Source organism: Cebidichthys violaceus, unplaced genomic scaffold, assembly GCF_023349555.1.
Source record: "Cebidichthys violaceus isolate CVI_PGR_0920_01 unplaced genomic scaffold, fCebVio1.0.p SCAF_11, whole genome shotgun sequence".
Classification (NCBI taxonomy): domain Eukaryota; kingdom Metazoa; phylum Chordata; class Actinopteri; order Perciformes; family Stichaeidae; genus Cebidichthys; species Cebidichthys violaceus.
Genome location: NW_027176274.1, coordinates 649,678 through 674,945, shown reverse-complemented (window position 1 = coordinate 674,945; position 25,268 = coordinate 649,678). Strand labels below are relative to the sequence as shown.

The 25,268-nt window shown below is 43.6% G+C and overlaps 1 protein-coding gene across 13 annotated transcripts in view; it reads right to left on the bottom strand.

The window, feature by feature from the left end:
- ttn.2 (titin, tandem duplicate 2) overlaps nt 1-25,268 on the bottom strand; it is a 203,742-nt gene that overhangs the window by 127,215 nt on the left and 51,259 nt on the right. For 6 of the 13 annotated variants that reach the window (XM_068736078.1, XM_068736131.1, XM_068736139.1 and 3 more), the window contains exons 48-86: nt 24,944-25,222; nt 24,407-24,694; nt 24,021-24,299; nt 23,629-23,910; nt 23,019-23,297; nt 22,130-22,408; nt 21,658-21,936; nt 21,268-21,555; nt 20,880-21,158; nt 20,256-20,537; nt 19,635-19,913; nt 19,263-19,541; nt 18,889-19,167; nt 18,513-18,800; nt 18,143-18,421; nt 17,532-17,813; nt 13,698-13,976; nt 13,302-13,583; nt 12,915-13,193; nt 11,996-12,283; nt 11,377-11,655; nt 10,540-10,821; nt 9,687-9,965; nt 8,365-8,652; nt 7,262-7,549; nt 6,391-6,681; nt 5,905-6,192; nt 5,615-5,725; nt 4,530-4,815; nt 4,258-4,441; nt 4,079-4,162; nt 3,244-3,511; nt 2,899-3,153; nt 2,294-2,503; nt 2,091-2,168; nt 1,964-1,990; nt 863-919; nt 578-622; nt 291-338 (exon numbers count right to left, since the gene is read on the bottom strand). In XM_068736078.1, the coding sequence (XP_068592179.1) occupies nt 291-338; nt 578-622; nt 863-919; nt 1,964-1,990; nt 2,091-2,168; nt 2,294-2,503; nt 2,899-3,153; nt 3,244-3,511; nt 4,079-4,162; nt 4,258-4,441; nt 4,530-4,815; nt 5,615-5,725; nt 5,905-6,192; nt 6,391-6,681; nt 7,262-7,549; nt 8,365-8,652; nt 9,687-9,965; nt 10,540-10,821; nt 11,377-11,655; nt 11,996-12,283; nt 12,915-13,193; nt 13,302-13,583; nt 13,698-13,976; nt 17,532-17,813; nt 18,143-18,421; nt 18,513-18,800; nt 18,889-19,167; nt 19,263-19,541; nt 19,635-19,913; nt 20,256-20,537; nt 20,880-21,158; nt 21,268-21,555; nt 21,658-21,936; nt 22,130-22,408; nt 23,019-23,297; nt 23,629-23,910; nt 24,021-24,299; nt 24,407-24,694; nt 24,944-25,222 (9,276 nt within the window). The remainder of the gene's footprint in view (nt 1-290; nt 339-577; nt 623-862; nt 920-1,963; nt 1,991-2,090; nt 2,169-2,293; nt 2,504-2,898; nt 3,154-3,243; nt 3,512-4,078; nt 4,163-4,257; nt 4,442-4,529; nt 4,816-5,614; nt 5,726-5,904; nt 6,193-6,390; nt 6,682-7,261; nt 7,550-8,364; nt 8,653-9,686; nt 9,966-10,539; nt 10,822-11,376; nt 11,656-11,995; nt 12,284-12,914; nt 13,194-13,301; nt 13,584-13,697; nt 13,977-17,531; nt 17,814-18,142; nt 18,422-18,512; nt 18,801-18,888; nt 19,168-19,262; nt 19,542-19,634; nt 19,914-20,255; nt 20,538-20,879; nt 21,159-21,267; nt 21,556-21,657; nt 21,937-22,129; nt 22,409-23,018; nt 23,298-23,628; nt 23,911-24,020; nt 24,300-24,406; nt 24,695-24,943; nt 25,223-25,268) is intronic. The other 7 variants (XM_068736114.1, XM_068736096.1, XM_068736123.1 and 4 more) reach the window with 7 other exon arrangements.

Here is a 25,268-nt window from a genome sequence, read left to right as displayed (position 1 = left end):
TTAGTCAATGTTTTAGTAGAGAATAAGTCCATTAACATGTCATTTTAAAATGTCTAAAAGAATATTCAGATACAGATTGTCAGAAAACAAACCATTTTCTTCACAATTTTCTTTATCCTTATTTTTCTATTCTCGTGATGTGCAAAATAAAGAAATATAGAAATATATTACAACTATATATGTTGGGCAGATATATACTTTCTTTAGGTTCCTTATTGATCAAATTATCCCAGATCTGCTCAGATGGTTTGATGGAGGATGGAGTGAAAAGATGAAGTAACATGTTGTACCTCTCTGTTCCACCTCTTCTTCATAGTGATATGAATATTCAGCTGATTCTTCAGAAAACAAAAAACATGTTTTGGTTTCCGTTACAAAGAACAGAACAGAATATTGTTCAGTTTCTGAGTAGAAATGTGGATTAGTTTGACTATCAGTGACAGATGACAATTGTAAAAAGGTGAATTAATTGTGTTTTTACAGCGTAAATGTTAAATCTAATCTGTAGTTTACATCTATGACAAAGAAAATCAGTTTAACTGTTTTTGGTCAAATCTAGTAAACACACATTAAATACCTCTTTGTTCAATCTCTTCCTCATATTGATAGAACTCAGAAGATTCTTTAAAAGACAAAAACACATGTTGGTTTCATTACGATGTTAAATTTGGTTAAATAATGTTAATTTATTTCTTTGCTGTCTTTAAATTTGAGAATTTAGCCAAAGATCCATAAAGATGTACACAATCAGCTTTTTGATTCCGTTAAACTTAACTCAAATAAAGCAGTAACTTCTTGTACAAAAGTTGCTTTTAAATCAACTTTCTGATGATTTGTTTATTGCTCCTGATTCAAGTCTTACCGTGAATTGCCACTGATGAAGGCACTTCAGGCCTCTGAACTGAGGAGTCGGGGACATCTACAGAATATGGAATATGGTTCATACCAGAACTTTAGTTAAAAGAAACTATCATAATGAAACAATTATTTAAGAAAAACAGGACTGCATGTACATTAGTCTTAGACCACAATAACTGTTCTGTTATCAAAGGGACAGGCGGACATTTGGGGAATTCCTCTATTTACCCAGCCTTTGTCAGAGTTGTTATAAGGTGTAAGATACATTTCCAAGGTCCTATGTTCTTAAGGTCCTGTGTTCTTAAGGTCCTATGTTCTTAAAGACCTGTGTTCTTAAGGACCTGTGTTCTTAAGGTCCTGTGTTCTTAAGGTCCTGTGTTCTTAAAGACCTGTGTTCTTAAGGTCCTGTGTTCTTAAGGTCCTGTGTTCTTAAAGTCTTAAGGTCCTGTGTTCTTAAGGTCTTAAGGTCCTGTGTTCTTAAGGTCCTGTGTTCTTAAGGTCTTAAGGTCCTGTGTTCTTAAGGTCCTGTGTTCTAAAGGTCCTGTGTTCTTAAGGTCCTGTGTTCTTAAGGTCCTGTGTTCTTAAGATCCTGTGTTCTTAAGGTCCTATGTTCTTAAGGTCCTGTGTTCTTAAGGTCCTATGTTCTTAAGGTCCTGTGTTCTTAAGGTCCTGTGTTCTTAAGGTCTTAAGGTCCTGTGTTCTTAAGGTCCTGTGTTCTTAAGGTCTTAAGGCCCTGTGTTCTTAAGGTCCTATGTTCTTAAGGTCCTGTGTTCTTAAGGTCTTAAGGTCCTGTGTTCTTAAGGTCCTGTGTTCTTAAGGTCTTAAGGTCCTGTGTTCTTAAGGTCTTAAGGTCCTGTGTTCTTAAGGTCCTGTGTTCTTAAGGTCCTCAGAGTCTTATTTACGCAGGATCCTGAGTTACTGAGGTCCTTTGTTCCCAGGGTCTACCTCCTATAACATAACGTACTATAGTAGCTGTTTGTAGGTGCTCTAGGCTAAGCTAGGCTAAACATGTCTGCAGAGATGAAACCGATGAAGACGGAGAACAAGAGGATTTCCCAAAAATGTCCCTAATAGATTAAAGTTGTCTAGAAAATAAAATACTTACCGAAAGGCACCATTGCCACTTCAATTTCTGTGAAAACAGGGGGGAAGAGTGAAGAAGGTGTTAAACACTAACACAGACAGAAGCTGAACAGAAACATAAAAAGATGGCGTCTGACTGGAAACTGTACCTTTGCCAGACAAATAAAGCTCAGCTGTGCTCTTAGCCTCTCCTCTGGGCTCCAACCTCACAATCACTGAGTACACGCCTACACGGGATTATCAATGAAGACGTTTAACACATGAACACAATGTGGGGGAAGAAGAAAAAATAAAAATCTGCAGGTCTTTGTGATGGGCCCTTTGAGGGGCCTCGATGTGGCTCTCTACACACCTTCGTCTTCCACGGACACGTTTCGGATGACCATGAAATGTCTTCGGCCCTCGCTTGTGAAGTTGTACTTGGGGCTCTCTCTCAGCTCCCAGGTGTCTTTGTACCACGAAACAATTGCGTTGTCGAAGGACACCTCGCACTCGAAGGTGGCCGACTGGCGCTCGTTGACTTCGATGTTGTGGATGCGTTTGGTGAAATGAATTTGTTCGGCTAAAACAGATAAAGACGTGAATGGGTAAGACGGCATCACAGCTGGGAATGTATGAGAATAGTTTGGTTTTTAATGGACACAACATCCACACGGTTAGAGGTGATGATGGGACGGTTATGAGGACTGGTTGTTGGTGGGGGAGGGGCGGTGGATTTGAGTCGAGACGAACGTAAGAAGACAACGAATACGATGATGGATGAACAAGATAATCCAGAAGAGGAGAGGCATGAAGAGGGTTAAAGACAGAGGAGCACAAATCCCAGAAGAAAGAGACAAAAAAAGAGGATCTGAATCCAAACGTTCCATTGTTAGTCTCAGAGTTTGATGAGTCCAGAAGAGGTTAGTAACACGGAGAACATCTACCACATCTAGAAGCTCGTTCCTGGGTACAAACCTTCCACCCAGAGGTCTGCAGAGGACTCCAGGTTCTGGTACCTGCAGGTGTATCTGCCCTGGTCTTCAGTTCTCAGGTCTCTGATCAGAAGCTTCTGAACCTTGTGTTTCACCTCTGACGAGTACCTGCCCTTCATCTCTAACCGATGGCCGTTTTTAAACCACTGAGCCTCTATGTTCGGGACGGACAACTGACAAGACAGAGAGCACGGCTGGCCTTCCTTACCCGATGTGTCCTGCAGATGTTTCTCCACCTCTGGAAGACAAAGAAGGAGCTACAGTTAGGAGGGTTTACAAGCACTGACATGTTCATTCATTCAATGATGTGACCTCTGACAGGACTGACCCATGACGGTGAGCTTGGCGCTGGAGATGTGTGGTCCACAGACCACCCGGTAGTTCCCCTGGTCTCCAGACTGGCAGCTCTTGATCTTGAGCAGGTGGCGCTCGCCGCTGATGCTGATGTCGTACTTGCTGCTGGTGTCCAGTTTCTGGGTTCCCTTGTACCAGGACAGGGTGATCTCCGGGTAGTTGATCTTGATTTCGCACTCAAACACCGCCTCCCTGTCGGTGGAGACGGACTGATCGCAGATGTCCTTCACCACGGTGACGGGCTGCAGGGAGGACAACAATGAGCATCCTCTATGATTATGAACTGTTCTGATATCAAATCAATCAGAAGAAAGATGTTCAAACTGCTCATTCTGATCTGTGTCTCATGGTTCTACCAATAAGTTAACGTTCCTTCTGTTGGTTTGATAGAAACAAGATATTAGTGTTTCTACGTCTACAGTAGGAATCAATGGGCTCATTTGTTAAGACAAAATAAAAGTCCTGCCCTCTATAGAAACAGAACCATCATGACTAGAAGGAGTGATAACTAGAACATGTCTTTGTCTTTAGTGCACGATAACAGCTATGATGACATCACTCATTAAAAAAGAATAAAACTCAAGTTGAATTTTCTTGAAAATTTCTTTTACAAAAATTTGAAAAAAATAGAATCTATATATTCAACATGTTTCAAGAGTCTACAAGTGAACTGAGTCTCTACATGTTATGAATGTTGTTTCCAGACAAATACAAAGCTGTTGTGTCTGAGGATCTGGAGATCAGTTTACAGGTAAATTATCATCGTTTCAGATCTTTGTTTTCCCAGCAGCCAGTGAAGGCACCCTGACCTCGGTGCGCTCCATCCTCTTCTGCAGGTCAGCCACCAGTCGGGCCATGTCCTCGTCCGACTCTCTGTCTCCACGTTCCACTTCCTGTCAACAACAACAACAGACACCTCGTTATCCATCAGGGCGTCCAGAGACACAAACTAAGTCCGTCCGTCTGTCCAGAGACAGGTTTTTTTTACCGGTCTTCCACTTTCTTCAGCCTTCTCCTTCTTCAGCTGCTCGATGGCCTGCAGCAGGCCTCGGTAGTCCGTGATGCCGTACATCCGGGCGTACTTCTCGTACTCTTTGGGGTCCACGTTCCTCAACAGCTCAACGATGTCGATGTCCTTCTCCTCCTGCGGACTCTTCTGCTTCGACGGCGTCCTGAGAACGAGACACAGAGTTCAGACGTTAAAGCGGTTCAAAGGATTAAATCTAGACGAGTCTGTGGTTTGAGTCCTGATGATCTCACTTCTTCAGTTTGGCCCGGAGGTCTCCCTCCAGCTGCGCCGTCCCTTTCTTCTCGTCCACGTGCATGTCGGCACCGCACTCGATTTCTCCGTGCTTGTTGGAGGCGACGCACCGGTACTGACCCGAGTCCGACTTGGTCACCTCTCGGATCTCCAGTTTGGACTCCCGGCCCTTCTGCTCGATGGAGATGCGGCCGCCGTGCGTGATCTGCCTCCACTTCCCCTTCATCCACTTCACGCTGGGGATCGGGTCGCCGCCCACTTTGGCGATGAAGGTGGCGACGGCTTCTGTGGAGCGATGAGACGTTAGAGGAGTTAAAGTCCGAGTGAAACGGGTCAGAGAGAACTCTGATGTACAGAACATCACAAACCAGACAAAGGTACCGTCAACAGAAACCTGACCCACATGTGTCCACTCAAACATTCACCACTCTGTGGACCAGCAACCTGGAACCAGGAGACCACTGAGACCACTGAGACCAGCAGAACCTTCACAGTTTCTGTGTAGTAAATGTTGTGTACTATGTGTGTATAATGCTGTGTACTATGTTGTGTATTACACTGAAGAAGTGAGATCATCAGGACTAAAACCACAGACTCGTCTAGATTTAATCCTTATTCGTACTAGCTTGTTGCACTTATTGTATTCATACTAGCTTGTAGCACTTATTGTATTCGTATTACTTATAGCACTAACTGTTTCTCTTGTTTCTGTACTTTGGCTCTGAGTTATGCTCTGCTTCATGCTCTTAGATGCTTGTTTAAAGGAAATGTACTTATGACTCCTGGTGACTAGTAGTTCTTTTGATTACCAATGTTGATGCACTTATTGTAAGTCACTTTGGATAAAAGCGTCTGCTAAATGACTGTAATGTAATGTAATGTACTATGTTGTGTATTATGTTGTGTATAATGCTGTGTACTATGTTGTGTACTAAATGTTGTGTACTAAATGCTGTGTACTATGTTGTGTACTATGTTGTGTACTAAATACTATGTACTATGTAGTGTACTAAATCTTGTGTACTATGTTGTGTACTATGTTGTGTACTATGTAGTGGGCTGTAAGAAGAGGCGTGCGTCTCACTCTCGGTGACGTGGGTGCTTCTGGGCTCCTGGATGAAGAAGAGGTTTTCCAGTTTCTTGGTTGGAGCAGCAGCTGGAGCTTCAGCGGGAGGCGGAGCTGCTCCTGGTTTCTCTGTGACGACGACGAGGTGCAGCGTTACACATTAAATAACATTTACTAAAATGTCTGCCATGCGCATTAACACAACCACAATGATCTAAACATTAAAAAGTGACATGAGTGAATCACATGGTGATGAACGTTGATCTTCATAATGAGTGATGAAGTCTCATATTAACAGTCTTCTTTACCTTTGATGCTGACTTTGGCCTTGCAGAACTCGCTGCCGGCCTCGTTGGTGGCCTTGCAGAGATAATCTCCGGCGTCGTGTCGAGAGGCCGGGCTGATCTCCAGACAAGCCGTCCCGTCAGAGAAGCTGATCCTGGTGCTGCCCGTCGACGTCAGGTCCTTCCTGTCCTTCATCCACTGGACCTTCAGTGGAGCCGAACCGCAGACGTGACACCTGAGACTCAGCCTGTCGCCCTCGTCCACCGTGAGCGGCTTCAGAGGGACGTCGAACACCGGAGGCTTCCTGGCTTCTGAGGAGAGATGTGACTTAACGTGTAAAACATCTGATCCATCAGAATACACAATAAATATATTTCACTAGACATGAACCTGCTCTATGGTTACAGACCATACAAATCAAAAGAACAGAGTTTATTAGAGCAGTGATTGATGATTGTGTACTAGGTTCGGTAAAAAAAGAGACATATAAACTGAACCACGTTCTCCACCTGAGATGTCCACGGTGACGTCACAGGAAGTCCTCCCGGCCTCGTTGGAAGCGTGGCATCTGTACCTGCCGCTGTCCGTCACATGACTGCTCTTGATGCACAGCACGGCCACGTTGCTCTTGAAGCTCACGTCATATTTGTCGGAGCTGTGGATCTCCTCGTCGTCTTTGAACCAGCTGACGGTGACGGGCTGAGAGCCGCTGAGGCGACCTTCAACCTTCACCAGCTTACCTTCAGTGTCCTCCATGTGCTCAGACGGCTTCTTGGTGAACACCGGAGGGTTTTTACGCTCTGAGGAGGAGGAGGAGGAGAAAGTGATGGTGAGGTTTTCTCCACACAAAGAAGGGCCCGAAAAAGGAGAAGAAGGAAAAGGAGCAGACGAAGAAGAGGAATAAGAAGGAGAAGAAGAAGAGGAAGAAGAAGAAGAAGAAGAAGAAGAAGGAAAAGGAGCAGAGGAAAAATAGGAAGAAGAAGGGGAAGATGAAGAAGGAGAAGGAGAACATGAAGAAGAAAAAAAAGAAGAGGAAGAAGGAGAAGATGAGAAAGGAGTAGGAGAAGAAGAAGAAGAAGAAAAAGGAAGGAGGGTTTTTATGCTCTGAGGAGGAGGAGGAGGAGGAGGAGAAGGAGAAGAAGACGAAGAAGAAGAAGGAGAAGATGAAGAAGAAGAAGAAGAAGAAAAAGAAGGAGGGTTTTTACATTCTGAGGAAGAGGAAGAGGATGAGAAGAAAGTGACGATGAGGAGAGGAGGTGTGTTTCCTCCACACAAAGAGGGTTAGAGAAGATAAGGATCCAGGTGTCTATAGGTTAGAGAAGATAAGGATCCAGGTGTCTATAGGTTAGAGAAGATAAGGGTCCAGGTGTCTAAACGTACCTTTGACGGTGACGTCAGAGGAACATGAGTCCTTCCCCACATCGTTGGTGGCGTGACAGAAGTATTTCCCCGTGTCTCCTTTGTCGGCCTTCAGGATGGACAGGTGGGCCGTGTTCTCCACGCAGCTCATCTTGTAGTTTCCTCCGGTGCGGATGTCTTTGTGGTCTTTGGACCATGTGACTTTGATGGGGGCAGAGCCGGTCATGTGACACTCCAGCTCCACACTGTCGCCCACCGTCACCTCCTGCGGTGACAACTTCTGGTCAAAGACCGGCGGGTATCTGGGTTCTGTAGGGTCCCGAGGAAGAGGAGGAGGAAGATGAGACGAGAACAAAAACAAAACATCTTACCAGTTCATTTTCAACCTTCAGTTATCAACAAACTCTCATACCAGGGTCCTCCTACAAGGTTCATTTAACATGTATGAACAGAAAGAGAAGAAGAAGAAGAGGAGGATGAAGAAGAAAAGGAAGAAGGAAAAGAGGAGGAAGAAGATGATGATACCCGGCGACTCCACGTGTTAAATTCATACAAATTAAAACAAATTAAAAAATTATAATTCAAAACAAATAAAGTAAAGTATGTAAAGTAAAGTAAAGTAAAGTGAGGTGAAGTAAAGTAAAGTAAAGTATAGTAAAGTAAAGTGAAGTGAAGTGAGGTGAAGTAAAGTAAGGTAAAGTGAAGTGAGGTGAAGTAAAGTAAAGTAAGGTAAAGTGAAGTAAAGTAAAGTAAAGTAAAGTAAAGTAAAGTGAAGTAAAGTAAAGTAAAGTAAAGTAAAGTATAGTAAAGTAAAGTGAAGTGAAGTGAAGTAAAGTAAAGTAAAGTAAAGTAAAGTGAAGTGAAGTGAGGTGAGGTGAGGTGAGGTGAAGTGAAGTGAAGTGAAGTGAGGTGAAGTGAAGTGAAGTAAAGTAAAGTAAAGTAAAGTGAAGTGAAGTGAAGTGAGGTTAAAGGATATCTTCAGATCTTAAATTGGGGTCACAGGTTTGAGGAGGTTCAGTAACTAAATAAGAGAATCTCTTTGACCCTAAAACATGAACTTCCTGAACCTGCTCCAGTATTTAAATCCTGACCATGACACCAACCAATCAGCACGTGGTACAGACCTTGCAGAGTGAGCTTGGCTCTGCAGGAGGCGGAGCCCACGCTGTTGTTGGCCACGCAGGTGTACTCCCCAGAATGCCTCATCTCTCCGCGGCTGATCTCCAGCACGGCGGTGTTGTCGTCGTACAGCGTGGAGAACTCGGCTCCCGGCCTCAGCGGCTCTCCGTCCTTCAGCCACGAAACCTCGATGGGCGACGAGCCGGCGACGCGGCACTCGAAGCGGACCGGCTGACCCTTGGTCTGCTGCAGGCTGGTGATCTTCTTCGGGAAGGACGGCGGCGTTTTGGCCGCTGGACGAGTTAAGATGGATCAACAGTTATTTATAGGAAGAAGTGGTGGAGGGTACATTTACTCCAGTACATATACTCAAGTACAACTTTACTAATATTTCCAATTTACGCAACTTTATACTTCTACTACACAACGTTTATCTGACAATAACTGTTTACTAGTTACTTAACAAGGACATTACATTACTGTGTTTTTTACAGTATACAAAATAATTAAAATTACTACTTTTACCCTTAATACTTAAAGTACATTTTGCTGTTAATATTTTTGCTAATACTTTTACTTAAGTAACATTTGCAATTCAAGACTTAATGGAGTATTTTTACAGTGTTGTATTCGTACTTTTTCTTCGTAAATTATATATAATTACTTCCACTATTGATGGTAGTTTGTACTTTTCAAACAGGATTTAACCTTTTAGAGTTTCTCTGCATTCATTTCTGTCTTTGTCCACATGCTCAGTGTCTGACATCTCAGTTTGACAATTTAACAGAATATAAAGCTGCCAGGAACACAAAATATGAGAAAAATATGAAAGATACCCATCAATAAAATCAAAATATCATCATAGCAAAGTTCAGGTTGTTGATTCACTGTTCAAACACACAAACATGAAGAAACATGGAAGAATAAATGTAAAAAATAAATTAATTTAAATGAGTCTGTCTGCATGAAAATCTATAAAACTATGAATGTGAAAATATATAAAGCAGTGAATGTTGGTCTCTACATGATACATAAATAAAGTTATATTACTATGAATAAGAATGCTCAGTGTATTCACAGATTAATGTGTTTCTATAAACATATCTTCATGCTCATTTTGAGATCAAGACTCACCTGTCTACACTTTCTTTGTTTAATTTATTCTTTTATTTTGTGTCTGTTTTTATGTCTCTTCATCTGATTTGGATCTAATAAAATCAGCTGCTGCTCATAAAGAAACGTTAATGAACGTCCCTGTATCCTGATGGAAGGAGCAACAGTGATCCTCTAAAGGCGTGAATGTGGGCAGAAGGAGTCAGGTGATCACCTAGCACGTTGAGTTTGCAGGTGGAGGAGGCGGAGCCTATCTGGTTCTCCGCCTTGCAGGTGTACTCTCCGATGTCGGCCTTGCCGGCCTTGCTGAGCTTCAGACAGGCCACGCCCTTCACGTACTCCAGCCTACAGGTGGGGCTGGACCGGACTTTGCCGTCGGCCTTGAACCAGGACACCTTGATCTCAGGTGTGCCCGCCACCTGACACTTGAGACACACGCCGTCGCCTGTCGTCACCTCCATGGGCTCCAGGGACTCCACGAAGTACGGAGGCTCTGAGGGGACAAACAACAGGCGACACCGGTGAGAATCCTGACATCTGGTGGTCAACACGGGTACTGTACAGACCGTCACAATACGGCTCTTTCATTGGTTCTGGACTGAATTATTACAAGAATAAAAATCGGAATTTACGAGATTAAAGTTGTAAATCTATGAGAAAAAAAGATTATAAAATCATACTTCCGTGAGAAATTAATCTTAATTTCTCTCAAAATAAAATCATAAATTCTGAGATATCTATATATTACTGCAAGTTTGGATCAACGTCATGACATCCGTCCATCATTTAAATCAGCAGTTGTTTTACTCTGAAAAGGTCTGGATGCTGATGATGAAATGATGATTCTGGGATTAAATCAATAGTATTTCCTGATTGATGAATACGACTGCAAAGTTTAATTTGATGAGTTCATTCACAGCAGAAGTTAAATACAGCCTGGTGTGATACAAACAAATACACTATTTAAAGAGTTTATTCCTCATGAATGTAACACTGTAATCTCATAAATGTAGCTGTGTGACTATCACAATAGTATCATAGGACTCTCCAGGAGAAGATGAACCTACCGAGGATGGACACGGTTGCTCCACACGTGTCCTTTCCGGCGTCGTTGGAAACCTCACAGGAGTATTTTCCCGCCGCCTCCTTGTCGTCGGTGCTCAGACACTCGAGCATGCAGGAAGTCTCCGTCGTGGTCACGTTGTATTTGTAGGATGCGAAGATCTGCTGGCCGTCTTTGAACCAGGTCACCGTGATCTTAGGAGTCCCAGAGTAGGAACACTCCAGCGTCAAGGGTTTACCCTTCTGCACCGACACGTCCTTCAGCTTCTTAGAGAAGGCTGCCGGCTCTGAGGGACAGAACCAGAACCAGGATGTTATGAGAGGACAGAACCAGAACCAGAACCAGGACGTTATCAGAGGACAGAACCAGAACCAGAACGTTATGAGAGGACAGAACCAGAACCAGAACCAGGACGTTATGAGAGGACACACAGAAAAAACGCTAATTGACTGTCTTTGATTATTTATTTTACAAAAACTGAAAAACAATATAATCTATACATCCAACATTTTTCCATAAGTATTATCAATGTTGGAAAAAAAGTTGGAGTATCTACTACATGTTTAATATTTACATTTCTACATCCTCTACCTCCAGCCTCTCTCCTCTCCTCTCCTCTCCTCTCCTCTCCTCTCCTCTCCTCTACCTCCAGCCTCTCCCCTCCCCTCTCCTCTCCTCTCCTCTCCTCTCCTCTACCTCCAGCCTCTCCCCTCCCCTCCCCTCCCCTCCCCTCCCCTCTCCTCTCCTCTCCTCTCCAGGACATGAAGTCCTCGTTGCTGGTCTCTTTTCCTCCCACCTCCTCCAGCTGTGGTCCACGTCTCGCTCCATTAAACCCACTGACCTTTGACGGTGAGGTTGACGGGGCAGCTCTCCTTGCCGGCGTCGTTGAGGATCTGACAGGTGTACTCTCCGGCGTGAGACCCGTCCACCCTGAAGAGCTCCAGCAGGACCTGGTTGTCCTTCAGGGAGAACTCGCATCCTCGTCCAGACAGGATCTCCTGGGCTCCTCTGAACCACTTCAGCCTGAGGGGGGCGCTGCCCTTCACCATGGCGGAGAAGGTCACGTCCGAGCCCGGCATGGCCTCCACCGGCTGAGGAGGCACCACGAAGGACGGGGGTTCTGGGTACCGGAGGACAGAGACGGGTCAGACGTGGTGGACTCTGAGTAATTCCTCTCTATATTCTGAAGGATTCTACAGATCATTCAGACCCTGATTTATACATTGTATTACTGAAAACATGTCCGTTGACAGTATTTTCAGATTCATGAAGTGATACAAATACATATCTAACATAGTATATATTGTACTTTTTACTGTACTACACCTCAGAGGTAGATATTGTACTTTTTACTGTACTACACCTCAGAGGTAGATATTGTACTTTTTACTCAGCAGTAACATTAATTCAGAAACATCAGCTACAATAGTACAACATTAATATAAGAATGTCTTTCTGACCTTTTACTACTAAGGCGGCTGTAGTGTCACTGGATCCCGCCTTGTTGACGGCTTTACATTTGTACAGTCCAGAGTCGGACAGCTTCAGCGTGGACACTTTGAGCGTGCAGTTATTGTTACTGAAAGCGATCTCATAGTTCGGTCCGCTCTGTAGCTCCTCCCCATCACGGTACCACGAGATGGTAAAAGGTGGGGAGCCCGACACTTTGCACTCCATCTCTCCAGCTGCTGCAACGACCGTGTTGCAATCCTTCAGCTTCCGAGAGAATGTTGGAGGTATGATCTTATCTGTTGGGGAGAGGGACGTTAGTGGCGCATCAGGACAAACACAAGAGTAAATGTGCTGTCATTAGCAGGGCTGGTATGACCACAGCCAACACTGAACATCTGGTCAGAATGTAAACTTGTTAGCTCATTCTTTAATCAGATAGTTCCTGATTTTAAACAAAATTGTGCCAACTTTAGGGTGTTATTAGAGGTAAAGTTCTTGTGTGACTCCTTGTTTTGAAACATTTAACATTTGAGAACTTCTAAGGGTTCTCCTGTGGTTCTAAGGGAGACCAGTGGCTCTCTAGCCCCCAAACTATGCCCAATATTATTGTACATTTTTCAACCCGCGTTAATCCCCTGAGAATAATGTATGTTAACACTGAATGAGTGTCTTGTTAGTCTTTTGAAGAACCAAACATTAGGTGGTGTTGGTATGTAACAGTTGTGTTTAATGTATTTGCCACCCCCCCCAATTGAAATGGTCTAGCACTACCACTGTTTGTAGCAAATCCCTGTTAAAAGTAAGTAAGATATAAAAAAGAACATAGAGAGAAGATATGTTGGTATTATTACTAAATCTCAGGTATCATATTGGCACCAACTTGTAAATACCCAACCCCAGTCATCAGCGAAGGAAGAGGACACCAACCTAAAACAGTGAGATTAATTTTACTTAGGTCCTTCCCGACTTCGTTCATGACCTCAAATGTATATTCTCCTGAGTCCACTTTCTCAGCAGAGAGAACGTTCAGGCTGGAAATCATCTGAGAAAATGAGATTTTGTATTTCCTCCCGGAGGCCAGCTGGACACCGTCCTTGAACCACTTCGGTGTCAGCTCTGGGGTTCCACACACTTTGACCTCCAGGGCGGCGAGGTCGCCCGCCGTCACGCTCAGAGTGTCGGGCTTGTCCACTATCTTAGCAGGTTCTGGAATGAACACAGAAGAAGCAGAACATGTTCTTAATCAAACCTGCAGGACGAAGGAAGAGGAACAAAAAAACTGCATGAGAAAGAGAGAATTATATGATTACAAACCTAGAACAGTCAAGTTAGCGAAACACTCCACACTCCCAGCATCGTTTCTGAGTTGGCAGGTGTATTTGCCTGCCGTGGTTGCATCAGCCTTAAAGACTTTAAGAGCGACCATGTTGTTCTCAAAGGTGATTTTCCTGTTGTCACCGTCCCTGAGAATGTGATCCTTGTCTTGAACCCAGGACACAGTAATGGGTTCAGAGCCTTTACTAGTGGCCACAAGGGTCACCTCCTCTCCCATTATCACCGTCATGTTTGACAGTTTCTTCACAAACGACGGCGGCTCTGAAGAGAGGAGACAAACAGCGCAAAAGGGACAGTCAGCAGGGTGACAAAGTTACCTGAAAATCTAATCTGAAATTCTGATTTTCATTTGAGACGAACGCAATTTCTACTGACCTCTGAGTTTAACTGACGTCTTGCAGGTGTCACTTCCTACACTGTTTGACACTTTGCACTCGTATTCGCCAGCATCCGAGGACTCAATCCCAATGACATGCAGCGTAGCCGAGCTCCCCTCGCTCACCATCTTAAACTTCCTGCTCTCCATCAGAGGTTTCCTGTCTTTGAACCAGGTGATCTGGAACGGAGCTGTACCGCTCATCTCGCAGTACAGACTCACGTCCTTACTCTTCAGCCCTTCAACGGGCTGAGGTACTTTGACAAAAGATGGGGGGTCTATAAAAAGATTAGGCAACTGTTAAAGAGGCATACACAGGAAAATAATCCATGTCGCAATCTTAAAGCTGAAACCCGTAACGTCCGTGTTGTCACGCTCTGTACGCTTTGTTGGAATTACGGCTAAAATGGTGGAGTTGGTAAGGAAGTTTGTTGGAAATACGTCTAAGATTGTGGAATTGGTAAGGAAGTTTGTTGGAACTACGTCAAAGATGTTGGAAATGGTAAGGACGTTTGTTGGAACTATGGCTACAATTGTGGAATTGGTAGGGAAGTTTGTTAGAACTATGGCTAAGATGGTGGAATTGGTAAGGAAGTTTGTTGGAACTACGGCTAAGATGGTGGAATTGGTAAGGAAATTTGTTGGAACTATGGCTAAGATGGTGGAATTGGTAAGGAAGATTGTTGGAACTACGGCTAAAATGGTGAAATTGGTAAGGAAGTTTGATAGAACTATGTCTAAGATGGTGGAGTTGGCAAGGAAGTTTGTTGGAACTACGGCTAAGATGGTGGAATTGGTAAGGAAGTTTGTTAGAACTATGGCTAAGACGGTGGAATTGGTAAGGAAGTCTGTTGGAACTATGGCTAAGATTGTGGAATTGGTAAGGACGTTTGTTGGAACTACGGCTAAGATGGTGGAATTGGTAAGGAAGTTTGTTGGAACTATGGCTAAGATGGTGGAATTGGTAAGGAAGTTTGTTGGAACTATGGCTAAGATGGTGGAATTGGTAAGGAAGTTTGTTGGAACTATGTCTAAGATGGTGGAGTTGGTAAGGAAGTTTGTTAGAACTATGTCTAAAATGGTGAACTTGGTAAGGAAGTTTGTTGGAACTATGTCTAAGATGGTGGAGTTGGTAAGGAAGTTTGTTAGAACTATGTCTAAGATGGTGCAGTTGGTAAGGAAGTTTGTTAGAACTATATCTAAAATGGTGAAGTTGGTAAGGAAGTTTGTTAGAACTATGGCTAAGACGGTGGAATTGGTAGGGAAGTTTGTTAGAACTATGGCTAAGACGGTGGAATTGGTAAGGAAGTTTGTTGGAACTATGGCTAAGATTGTGGAATTGGTAAGGAAGTTTGTTGGAACTACGGCTAAGATGGTGGAATTGGTAAGGAAGTTTGTTGGAACTATGGCTAAGATGGTGGAATTGGTAAGGAAGTTTGTTGGAACTATGGCTAAGATGGTGAAATTGGTAAGGAAGTTTGTTAGAACTATGTCTAAGATGGTGGAGTTGGTAAGGAAGTTTGTTAGAGCTATGTCTAAGATGGTGGAATTGGTAGGGAAGTTTGTTAGAACTATGGCTAAGATGGTGGAATTGGCAAGGAAGTTTGTTGGAACTACGGCTAAGATGGTGGAATTGTTAAGGAAGTTTGTTGGAACTACGGCTAAGATGGTGGAATTGGTAAGGAAGTTTGTTGGAACTATGGCTAAGATGGTGGAATTGGTAAGGAAGTTTGTTGGAACTATGGCTAAGATGGTGAAATTGGTAAGGAAGTTTGTTAGAACTATGTCTAAGATGGTGGAGTTGGTAAGGAAGTTTGTTAGAGCTATGTCTAAGATGGTGGAATTGGTAGGGAAGTTTGTTAGAACTATGGCTAAGATGGTGGAATTGGCAAGGAAGTTTGTTGGAACTACGGCTAAGATGGTGGAATTGTTAAGGAAGTTTGTTGGAACTACGGCTAAGATGGTGGAATTGGTAAGGAAGTTTGTTGGAACTATGGCTAAGATGGTGGAATTGGTAAGGAAGTTTGTTGGAACTATGGCTAAGATGGTGGAATTGGTAAGGAAGGTTGTTGGAACTATGGCTAAGATGGTGGAATTGGTAAGGAAGGTTGTTGGAACTATGGCTAAGATGGTGAAATTGGTAAGGAAGTTTGTTAGAACTATGTCTAAGATGGTGGAATTGGTAGGGAAGTTTGTTAGAACTATGGCTAAGATGGTGGAATTGGCAAGGAAGTTTGTTGGAACTATGGCTAAGATGGTGGAATTGGTAAGGAAGTTTGTTGGAACTACGGCTAAGATGGTGGAATTGTTAAGGAAGTTTGTTGGAACTATGGCTAAGCTGGTGGAATTGGTCAGGAAGTTTGTTGGAACTATGGCTAAGATGGTGGAATTGGTAAGGAAGTTTGTTGGAACTATGGCTAAGATGGTGAAATTGGTAAGGAAGTTTGATAGAACTATGTCTAAGATGGTGGAGTTGGTAAGGAAGTTTGTTAGAGCTATGTCTAAGATGGTGGAATTGGTAGGGAAGTTTGTTAGAACTATGGCTAAGATGGTGGAGTTGGTAAGGAAGTTTGTTAGAGCTACGTCAAAGATGTTGGAATTGGTAAGGAAGTTTGTTGGAACTACGGCTAAGATGGTGGAATTGGTAAGGAAGTTTGTTGGAACTATGGCTAAGATGGTGGAATTGGTAAGGAAGTTTGTTGGAACTATGGCTAAGATGGTGGAATTGGTAAGGAAGTTTGTTAGAACTATGGCTAAGATGGTGGAATTGGTAAGGAAGGTTGTTGGAACTATGGCTAAGATGGTGAAATTGGTAAGGAAGTTTGTTAGAACTATGTCTAAGATGGTGGAGTTGGTAAGGAAGTTTGTTAGAGCTATGTCTAAGATGGTGGAATTGGTAGGGAAGTTTGTTAGAACTATGGCTAAGATGGTGGAGTTGGTAAGGAAGTTTGTTAGAGCTATGTCTAAGATGGTGGAATTGGTAGGGAAGTTTGTTAGAACTATGGCTAAGATGGTGGAGTTGGTAAGGAAGTTTGTTAGAGCTACGTCAAAGATGTTGGAATTGGTAAGGAAGTTTGTTGGAACTACGGCTAAGATGGTGGAATTGGTAAGGAAGTTTGTTGGAACTATGGCTAAGATGGTGGAATTGGTAAGGAAGTTTGTTGGAACTACGGCTAAGATGGTGGAATTGGTAAGGATGTTTGTTAGAACTATGGCTAAGATGGTGGAATTGGTAAGGAAGGTTGTTGGAACTATGGCTAAGATGGTGAAATTGGTAAGGAAGTTTGTTAGAACTATGTCTAAGATGGTGGAGTTGGTAAGGAAGTTTGTTAGAGCTATGTCTAAGATGGTGGAATTGGTAGGGAAGTTTGTTAGAACTATGGCTAGGATGGTGGAGTTGGTAAGGAAGTTTGTTTGAGCTACGTCAAAGATGTTGGAATTGGTAAGGAAGTTTGTTGGAACTACGGCTAAGATGGTGGAATTGGTAAGGACGTTTGTTGGAACTACGGCTAAAAAGGCTGAGGTATTGTGTATCCAGCAGTTTATCTGACTGAAAAGGTTCTAGCATGTTTTAATTGCATTTCCCAAACAAAGGGGCAACCCGACAAGCTGATGAACATTTCTAAACAGCGGAAAAAGGAACAAGTCTCCAAGTTGCGAGCTTGACGATACTCCATCATACCGGATGGATATATAAAGGACGAAAGAAGAATGTTACGAATTCCAGCTTTAAGCAATACAACCAAACTTCAACAACACACTGAACTGCCAGTGCATCAGAAAGTCAGACCATGAATGATAAATGATGATTAGGAAGTCAGTGAGAGGCTGACCTTTAACGGTAAGTGTGGTGCTGCAGCTGACACTGCCAGCATCGTTCTGAGCTTCACAGGTGAAAACTCCATCATCATCAAAGCTGACAGAGAGCAGTTCCAGGACTGCCACTGAGTCAACAAATGATGTCCTGTAGTTGCCCCCATCCGTGACCTTGGTGTCCTGTTTGTACCAGGTCACTTTCAGAGGGGCAGTGCCACTGACTTTGCACTCCAGTCGGAGCGACTCACCCTGCTTCACAAACTTAATGGCAGGGAGTTTCAGCACAAACTCAGGTGGTTCTGGAAAGCCAAAATACAGACATATTAGCTGCTGGAAGATGTAGGGGAATTAAACTAAATTGTTACAACAGGCAGGAGGTGAGCAGATGAGCTGACAATGATGGGGTTAGCAGCAGAGATGGGATGGTTGTGGAAAACGCAGGTGCATCACAAAAGGCAACAAACACTTCTTGATGGGTGCAGTGACAAAGCTTTTGAATAATATAGAAACAATGAAAGTTCTGCGAAAGCTATAAAAATGTGACAGAGAATCACTAGTTTTAGCCAGCAATGCAGATGTGAGATGAATGCAGCCACGCAGAAGTTGATTCAAAAGATGCAAGTCCAACCTTTGACTGTCAAGTCTGCACTGGAGCGTACAGAGCCAGCGTCGTTGCTGACTTGGCAAGAGTAAACTCCACTCTGGGTGACGCCCACTGAATAGAGCTCTAAGAAGCAAGACAGGCCCTCCAGCCCCGTGAAACAAGTGGGCCCGGTCATGAGCTCTGAGTCGTCCTTGAACCATTTGACCGTGAAAGGAGGTGTTCCCTTAAATGTGCCTTTGAAGCGTACAGTGCCATTTGGTAGAGCTGCCTGGGACTCAGGTAGCGTCACAAAGCTGGGAGGTTCTGAAGAGAACAAGACGGACGGCGTTAAAAAGAGGTACTTACCTTATATTTAGGATTGCATGACCAATAACGTGGGAGATCAATATCTGACCTTTAACCATGAGGGATGCTTTGCATTCACAACTTCCCGCTGCGTTGGTCAGTTTGCAATAGTAGGATCCTGCATCAGATATCTCCAGCTGTTCGATTTCAATGGACACTGAATTGTCCTGCTGAATGAGTTTGTGTTTCACACCACTAGAGATTTTGGTCCCGTCTTTCTGCCATTCCACAGAGATGGGCAGGGAACCAGATATTTTGCAACATATCTGAACAAAGGAGCCCAATATCTCTTGCATGTTTACCAGGGGTTTGATGAAGCTTGGGGCAATTACTTGATCTGTTACCAAAAGAATAACAAGAATGTTATCAGGCTTTATTCAACATGTTGCTGTGTACCACAGGCGTTTTATGTTTTTCACACCAACCTAGTACGATCACTTTAACTTTGCAGGTGCAGCTACTGATGTGGTTTGCCACCTCGAAGACATACTCTCCTTCGTCCTCTTTCTGAGCCGACTGAACCTTTAGGCTGCTGATGTTGTTCTCAAAGACCAGCTTGTGCTGTCTGATCGACTGAAGCGCCCTGCCATCTTTCATCCATTTTACTTTGAGCTCAGGGGAGCCCGTCACCTTACAGTCCAGACTGACTGGATCTCCCACTGTAACCTTTATCACTTCAGGTTTCTCTGTGATCTGAGGAGGTTCTACAATGCAAAAAAAATCAAACATTCATATGTTTTTTCACAAAGTTAGGACCATGGAATGCTTTAATACCATGATTAGTTAAGCACAGGTATACCTTGCACCGTCAGGGTGGCAAAGCACTTATCCTGCCCGGCCTCGTTTACCACCTGGCAGGTGTATTTCCCGCTGTGCGTCACCTCGCAGGTGGGAATCCTGAGAGTGGCCACATTGTTCTCAAATGTTCTCTCAATCTTTGGATCCTCCAAAATCCAGTTCTCATCTTTTTGCCATTGTACAGAGAGAGTGGGAGAACCCTCCACAACACACTGAAACTCTGCCATTTTACCCAGAACAGTGGCAGTGTTCTCAATCCTCCTGGTGAATGTTGGTGGTTCTATTAGAGGAAACCAATGAAATATTTAAGTAAAGGGTCAGTTATTACCTCAAAGAAAAAAAAATGTGGATTTGAAATTCTGATTAGACTAACCTTTGAGGTTTAGCGTAGTCTTACAAGTACAGCTTCCCACCTCATTAGCAACTGTACACTGGTATTCACCGACATCTGCAGCGTCACACTTGTGCACCTCTAGACCCACAGTGTCGTTCATCTGGGAGAAGCCGTGTTTAGCACTGGGTTTGATCTCCTTTGCATCTTTGTGCCATGTTATCTCAAATGGACCAGTCCCAGCTACCTGGCACTCAAAACAGGCACTAAAGCCCTTCACAACATCAGCCGGAGCCAGCTCTTTAATAAAGGATGGCGGTTCTGAGATGAGAGAGAACAAACTGTCATCTACCTTTTTCCGTTAATTATTTTTCTAAATATTATATGGTACAAACAGACTCTATTAGTATTTGATGGAGATTTGGAAGCAAGGTTTCCCAGAGAATTGTTTCTAGCTGGTTTGAAACTGTTTAAGGTCTATTAATCTGTTGAGTCGGGTAGTTTATGGACAAAGCCGATTGTTAAAATTCTCAATTTGAAATCTTTTCCTTTTAGGAAATCAAATGTAAAACAGTTCTTTCCAGCAGAATGGCAGATAATCCAGGAATGATGGGAAACCACTGCCTCCAATCTTACAGTCTTAAAACTCCTGACACAACTAACCTTTGACCTTGAGCTCCATGCTGCAGCTCTCGCTGCCAGCCTCATTACGAGCCTCGCAGTAGTAAAGCCCACTGTCTTTGGTATCAGCACAACAGACTTCCAGCGTGGCCACAGAGTTAACAAAGACCAACTTGTACCGATCGCTGTGGCTGATCTCAGAGCCTTCCCTGAACCAGTAGATGTCTATCTCAGGTGTGCCGGTCACCTGGCACTCAAACACTTTACTCTGACCTGGACGGATCACGGACACACGAGCCGGGGTTCGTGTGAACTTAGGGGGCTCTAAGAAAACAAAATAAAATGATAGATGTAACCATCAGACAGACGGCGAGGAGAAAACCATGATCTCTATAATGTTGACAATGTCTCCATCCAAATGTTGCTCAAATTTTAAGCAAGTCAGCGTGTTTCCATCAGTTGTTGTGTGAATAACCTGAAGAGGCAAAACAAGATGGGTCTACGCAGTCACTTTATACAGCAAAGATTTAAATGAAAACACTATCAACTTTGAAGTGAAGCGTTAAGTCAAAGGAAAAGGAACTACTTCCGGATTCAAAATGCCAATAAGAACAGATGGATAGAGACATATTTACTGACTCAGTTTGACATAAAGAATATATTGACCTTTGACAAAGAGCGTTGTCTGGCATGAAGTGGAGCCCACATCGTTCTGGATTTCACAGACATAGTCTCCAGAATCAGAGGTTTTAGCAAAGAAGAGCTCCAGAGAGCTTGAGGTGTTGTCTTTGACCACAGAGCAGTCGGCACTGGATAGAATCTCTTTCTTGTTTTTAAACCATTTGGTGGTCAGTGGCGGCGTACCAGAGACCAGTACGTTAAACTGGACTTTGGAGCCGGGCAAAACATTCATAGAATCAGGCTTTTCAAGAATGCATGGTGGTTCTGGAAGAGAAACAAAAGGAAATAATGCTTATATAACAAAGATCCTTTAAGATGTGTAGCTAAACTTTGATTGGACACATCCACCTACTGATAAATACCACAAACAAACCTTTGACAAACAAGTTCCCAGAGCACTGGACGGTTCCTGCTTTGTTCTTAGCGATGCAGGTATAGCTGCCGCTGTCTTTACTGTCAAGATTAGAGATTTCCAGGAAAGCAACATTCTCAAAGAAAGTGCATTTGTGTTTCTCATCAGTCTGGATCTCTTTCTCATCTTTGTACCATTGTATGGTTATCGGCAAGGAACCGGATACCAGACACTCCAGATGAGCAAACGATCCTTTGATACCTTCCGTCTGCTTCAGTTTTCTCGTAAAAGACGGAGGAATTATTTGATCTAACATTGATACAAGGAAAAAGAGATGAGAAGCAACTTTCAAAGTACAACGTATTTAAACAAAACCAATGTTGAGTTCTTCGTTACACATTAAGAACTGACCGAGAATGGTGAGTGTGGCCTCGCAAGAACTTTGGCCGACATCGTTTGAAACCTCAAAGGTGTAGTCACCGCTGTCACTTTTCTCCGTTTTTATAATCTTGAGCACAGAGCTGGTGTCTGTGCCATGGACTTTATATCTCTGGCCTGAGGTCAGCTCCTTGCCAGCCTGAAGCCATCTGGCCTTCAGAGGTTTTGTGCCTGAGAACCGGGCCTCCAGCGTGGCCGGATCCCCCTGAGTCACACTGATAGACTTGGCCTCCTCCGTGACCTTAGCTGGCTCTGAGACGTCAAACAACATAGTCAGCAAAGAATCTCTAATCGCATAGCTAAAGTCAACAACTGCTAAAGATGCGTTTGGTCATTATCAACTCATACAATTATGTGTGACTTCATGAGTTGATAAGGATCTCCTGAACGCACCTACTGGACATAGTTTATTTTCAAGTTGGAGTTCTCGAGTATCTTAACCAACCTTTGACTGTCAACACTGCGGAGCACGTCTGGCTCCCGGCCTGATTCTGCACCTGGCAGGAGTATTTGCCTCCATGTTTGCTCTGTAAGTTGGTGAAGTGCAGCAGAGCCGTGTTGTTCTCATATGTAATCTGAACGTGTTCGGCCTCTTTGAGCTCGTGGTTGTCTTTGGTCCAGGACACAGTCATGGGCTCTGAGCCCTTCAGAGTGCACTGCAGAGAAACCTTGCTGCCAACCAAGGAGCTGAGGTTCTCCAGCTTTCTCACAAATGATGGTGGTTCTACAAGGAGACATTTTTTAAGAATATTATTGGCTGATCTGAATATTAGCCTCGCAAAGTCAGACTTCCTGCTGCAAGCTCAGTGTTTCTATGAGATTTGTGGAAACATTTTGGATCAATAGTTCAGGTAGTGAACGGCTGCGTCTCCAAACTCCTGATCAAAGAACTCGATATCAAGTAACTGATCTTGTTGGACTTTCGGAGAAATCTGCCGACATTTCTGGAGCAGAGGTCGAGCACATTTGTCCAATCAGTAAGGGTACTACTGTCTACCCTAAATATTTATATAACATTAATTGCAAGTCTGTCCATCCCAACCAAAGGAACCCTCAACCTTTGTTGCTCTTTTTTAAAGGAGAACCTTTTTTCTGTTTACAGATTTTTTTCAAAAAAAGTGGTGTCTTATCGATAGATAGGGATCCGTGTTGTACATAATTTAAGGACCTCTAAGCTATATAAAAAGTGACTTGACTTAAAGTCGCTGTACCTGTGAAGAAATAAAGAGGCATTAATGAAATGCCTACTGAGCGGTTGCCAAGTCAGAATGAAGCTTTGCGAAGCTATCCAAATAAATGGAGCACATTTAAATGTCGGCAGCATCTAAACCAACCTTTGAGCGTTACTTGACAATCACTTGAGGCCGTCCCCACTTCATTTTCAACAGTACACTGGTACAAGCCCACGTCTCCTGCCTCTACTGCCAGCACCTGCAGGGCTATCAGGTCGTCTTTCACCGTGATTCGGTGTCTCTTGTCATTCCTGATCGGCTTTGTGTTCTTATAGAACGACACGGTGAAAGGGGCAGAGCCAGAGACCTGGCCCTCCAGCATCACCTCAGAACCTTTCACCACATCTTTGGGCTCCATGCTACGCACAAACAATGGCGGCTCTGGAAGAGAACAGCGGACGTGTCAGCGTTGCACTAGACCACACAAGAGTGATCCACTTGAGTTTCACTGTGAAGTTGAAAATGCTTGTCCTGAATGACTTCTTTTAGCTGTAATGACGGTCAAGACTTCCTCAGTGTTTACCCTACGGAGAGGCCACGCTCCACTAGTCTCACCAGCGGTGTTCAATTACGTCTTCATCCACCAGGGGGCGTGACGTCTTGACAGGATAAATGCTGACGATTTGTCATTTGAACCGAAGCAAAGGCAAATGTCTTCAATGTCACAGTAAAAGTAAAAAAATGGGAGTAAGAACAAATCACTGGAACCAACCTTTGACTGTGACTGTGCTGCTGCAGCGGTCACTACCGGCCTCGCTGGACGCCACACAGACATAATCTCCACTATCCTCGACTGCACAGTCGACTATTTCCAGAGACGCCACTAAGTCAATTGAGGCCATTGTGTATTTAGGACTGGAGCTGATCTCCATCTCGTCCTTGAACCATTTGAAACCGATGACGGGGCTACCCGTCACTTTGCACTCCAGCTTGGCGGAGTCGCCGCTGGTGACGAGTTTGGTCGCCTCGAGCTTCACCACAAACAAGGGAGGCTCTGAGAGAAGAGGTTAACATTCATTATCAGACAGAAGACATTAGTATCAAAAGGGATATTGATGTCAAGACATTTTTTTCATACAGCCGAACACAACGGTGAAGACGGACCTTTCACAAAGAGGACTGCGGTGCAATCCACCTTGCCAGCGTCATTGGACACTTGGCATGTGTATTTAGAGGAGTCACTGGGTTTCACAGAGTTAAGCTCCAAAGAGCTCGAAGAGGCGTCTTTCTTTATGAAATATGAGCCTCCAGATATAATCTCTTTTTCCTCTCTGAACCACTTTACAGCTAAAGGAGCTGTTCCAGTGAAAGTTGTTCTGAAGGACACGGTGGTTCCTGGTATAACATCCTGGTTGTGAGGTTTCACTGTGAACACTGGGGGCTCTAGAGGCCATAAACAAAAACAAAGATTGCATTTCATGTTAGCATGAAACCATTGACGGATTGTACACAACAAATCAAGGCACAATGTAAAGCTGAGCATTCATAACCTTTGACATAGAGCGTGCCGCTGGTTTCCTTAAAGCCGGCTGAATTGGTGGCTCTGCATTTGTAAACTCCAGAGTCGGCTTTCTCCAGCCGTATAATTCTCAGTGTAGCAGAGCTGTCTTTGAATTCAGGCTGGAATTTGGATCCAGATTTGATTTCCTGGTCATCTTTGAACCAAGCTATGGTCATGGGTTGGGACCCAGACACTTTACAATCCATGGAGACGTCATTACCAACATTACCATCAACTCTTTTCAGGGACTTGGTGAAAGTTGGAGGCATTATCCGATCTGGTTGTTGAAGAAAAAAAAAATCTCATGCATTAAAACAATTTCATCCCGTTTTTAAAGAATCACTCGGCTAAAATCTAAAAGGAAATAACAATCTGTCTCTAACTACAATTAATGTCTATTGCAGACTGTAGAATAATGTTAGTCCCAAAATGTGTGTCAAAGTTTGTTTCCTTGTGGTTATAAACACATGTATAATGTGGAAGTAAGATGTTTTGAGTTACCAAGACTCGTCATAACATAACTAACCTAAGATCGTGACCGAGCATGTGCACTGGTCTTTCCCGACTTTATTCGACACCTCCATCTTGTACTCTGAAGTGTCTCCTCTTTCTGCCGTAAGAATCTTCATGGTGGCAATATTGTCTTTCAGAGTCATCTTGTATTTACGGCCACTGATCATCTCTTTGTCGTCTTTAAACCACTTCACTTTGAGGTCTGGGCTTCCAGAGATCGTGCACTCCAACGTGGCAGAATCACCTGCAGTCACACTAATGGACTCTGCAGGTTCTACGATTCTGGCAGGTTCTGGGATAAGACAGTTATTAAGATATAAGCGATTAGACACAATAAC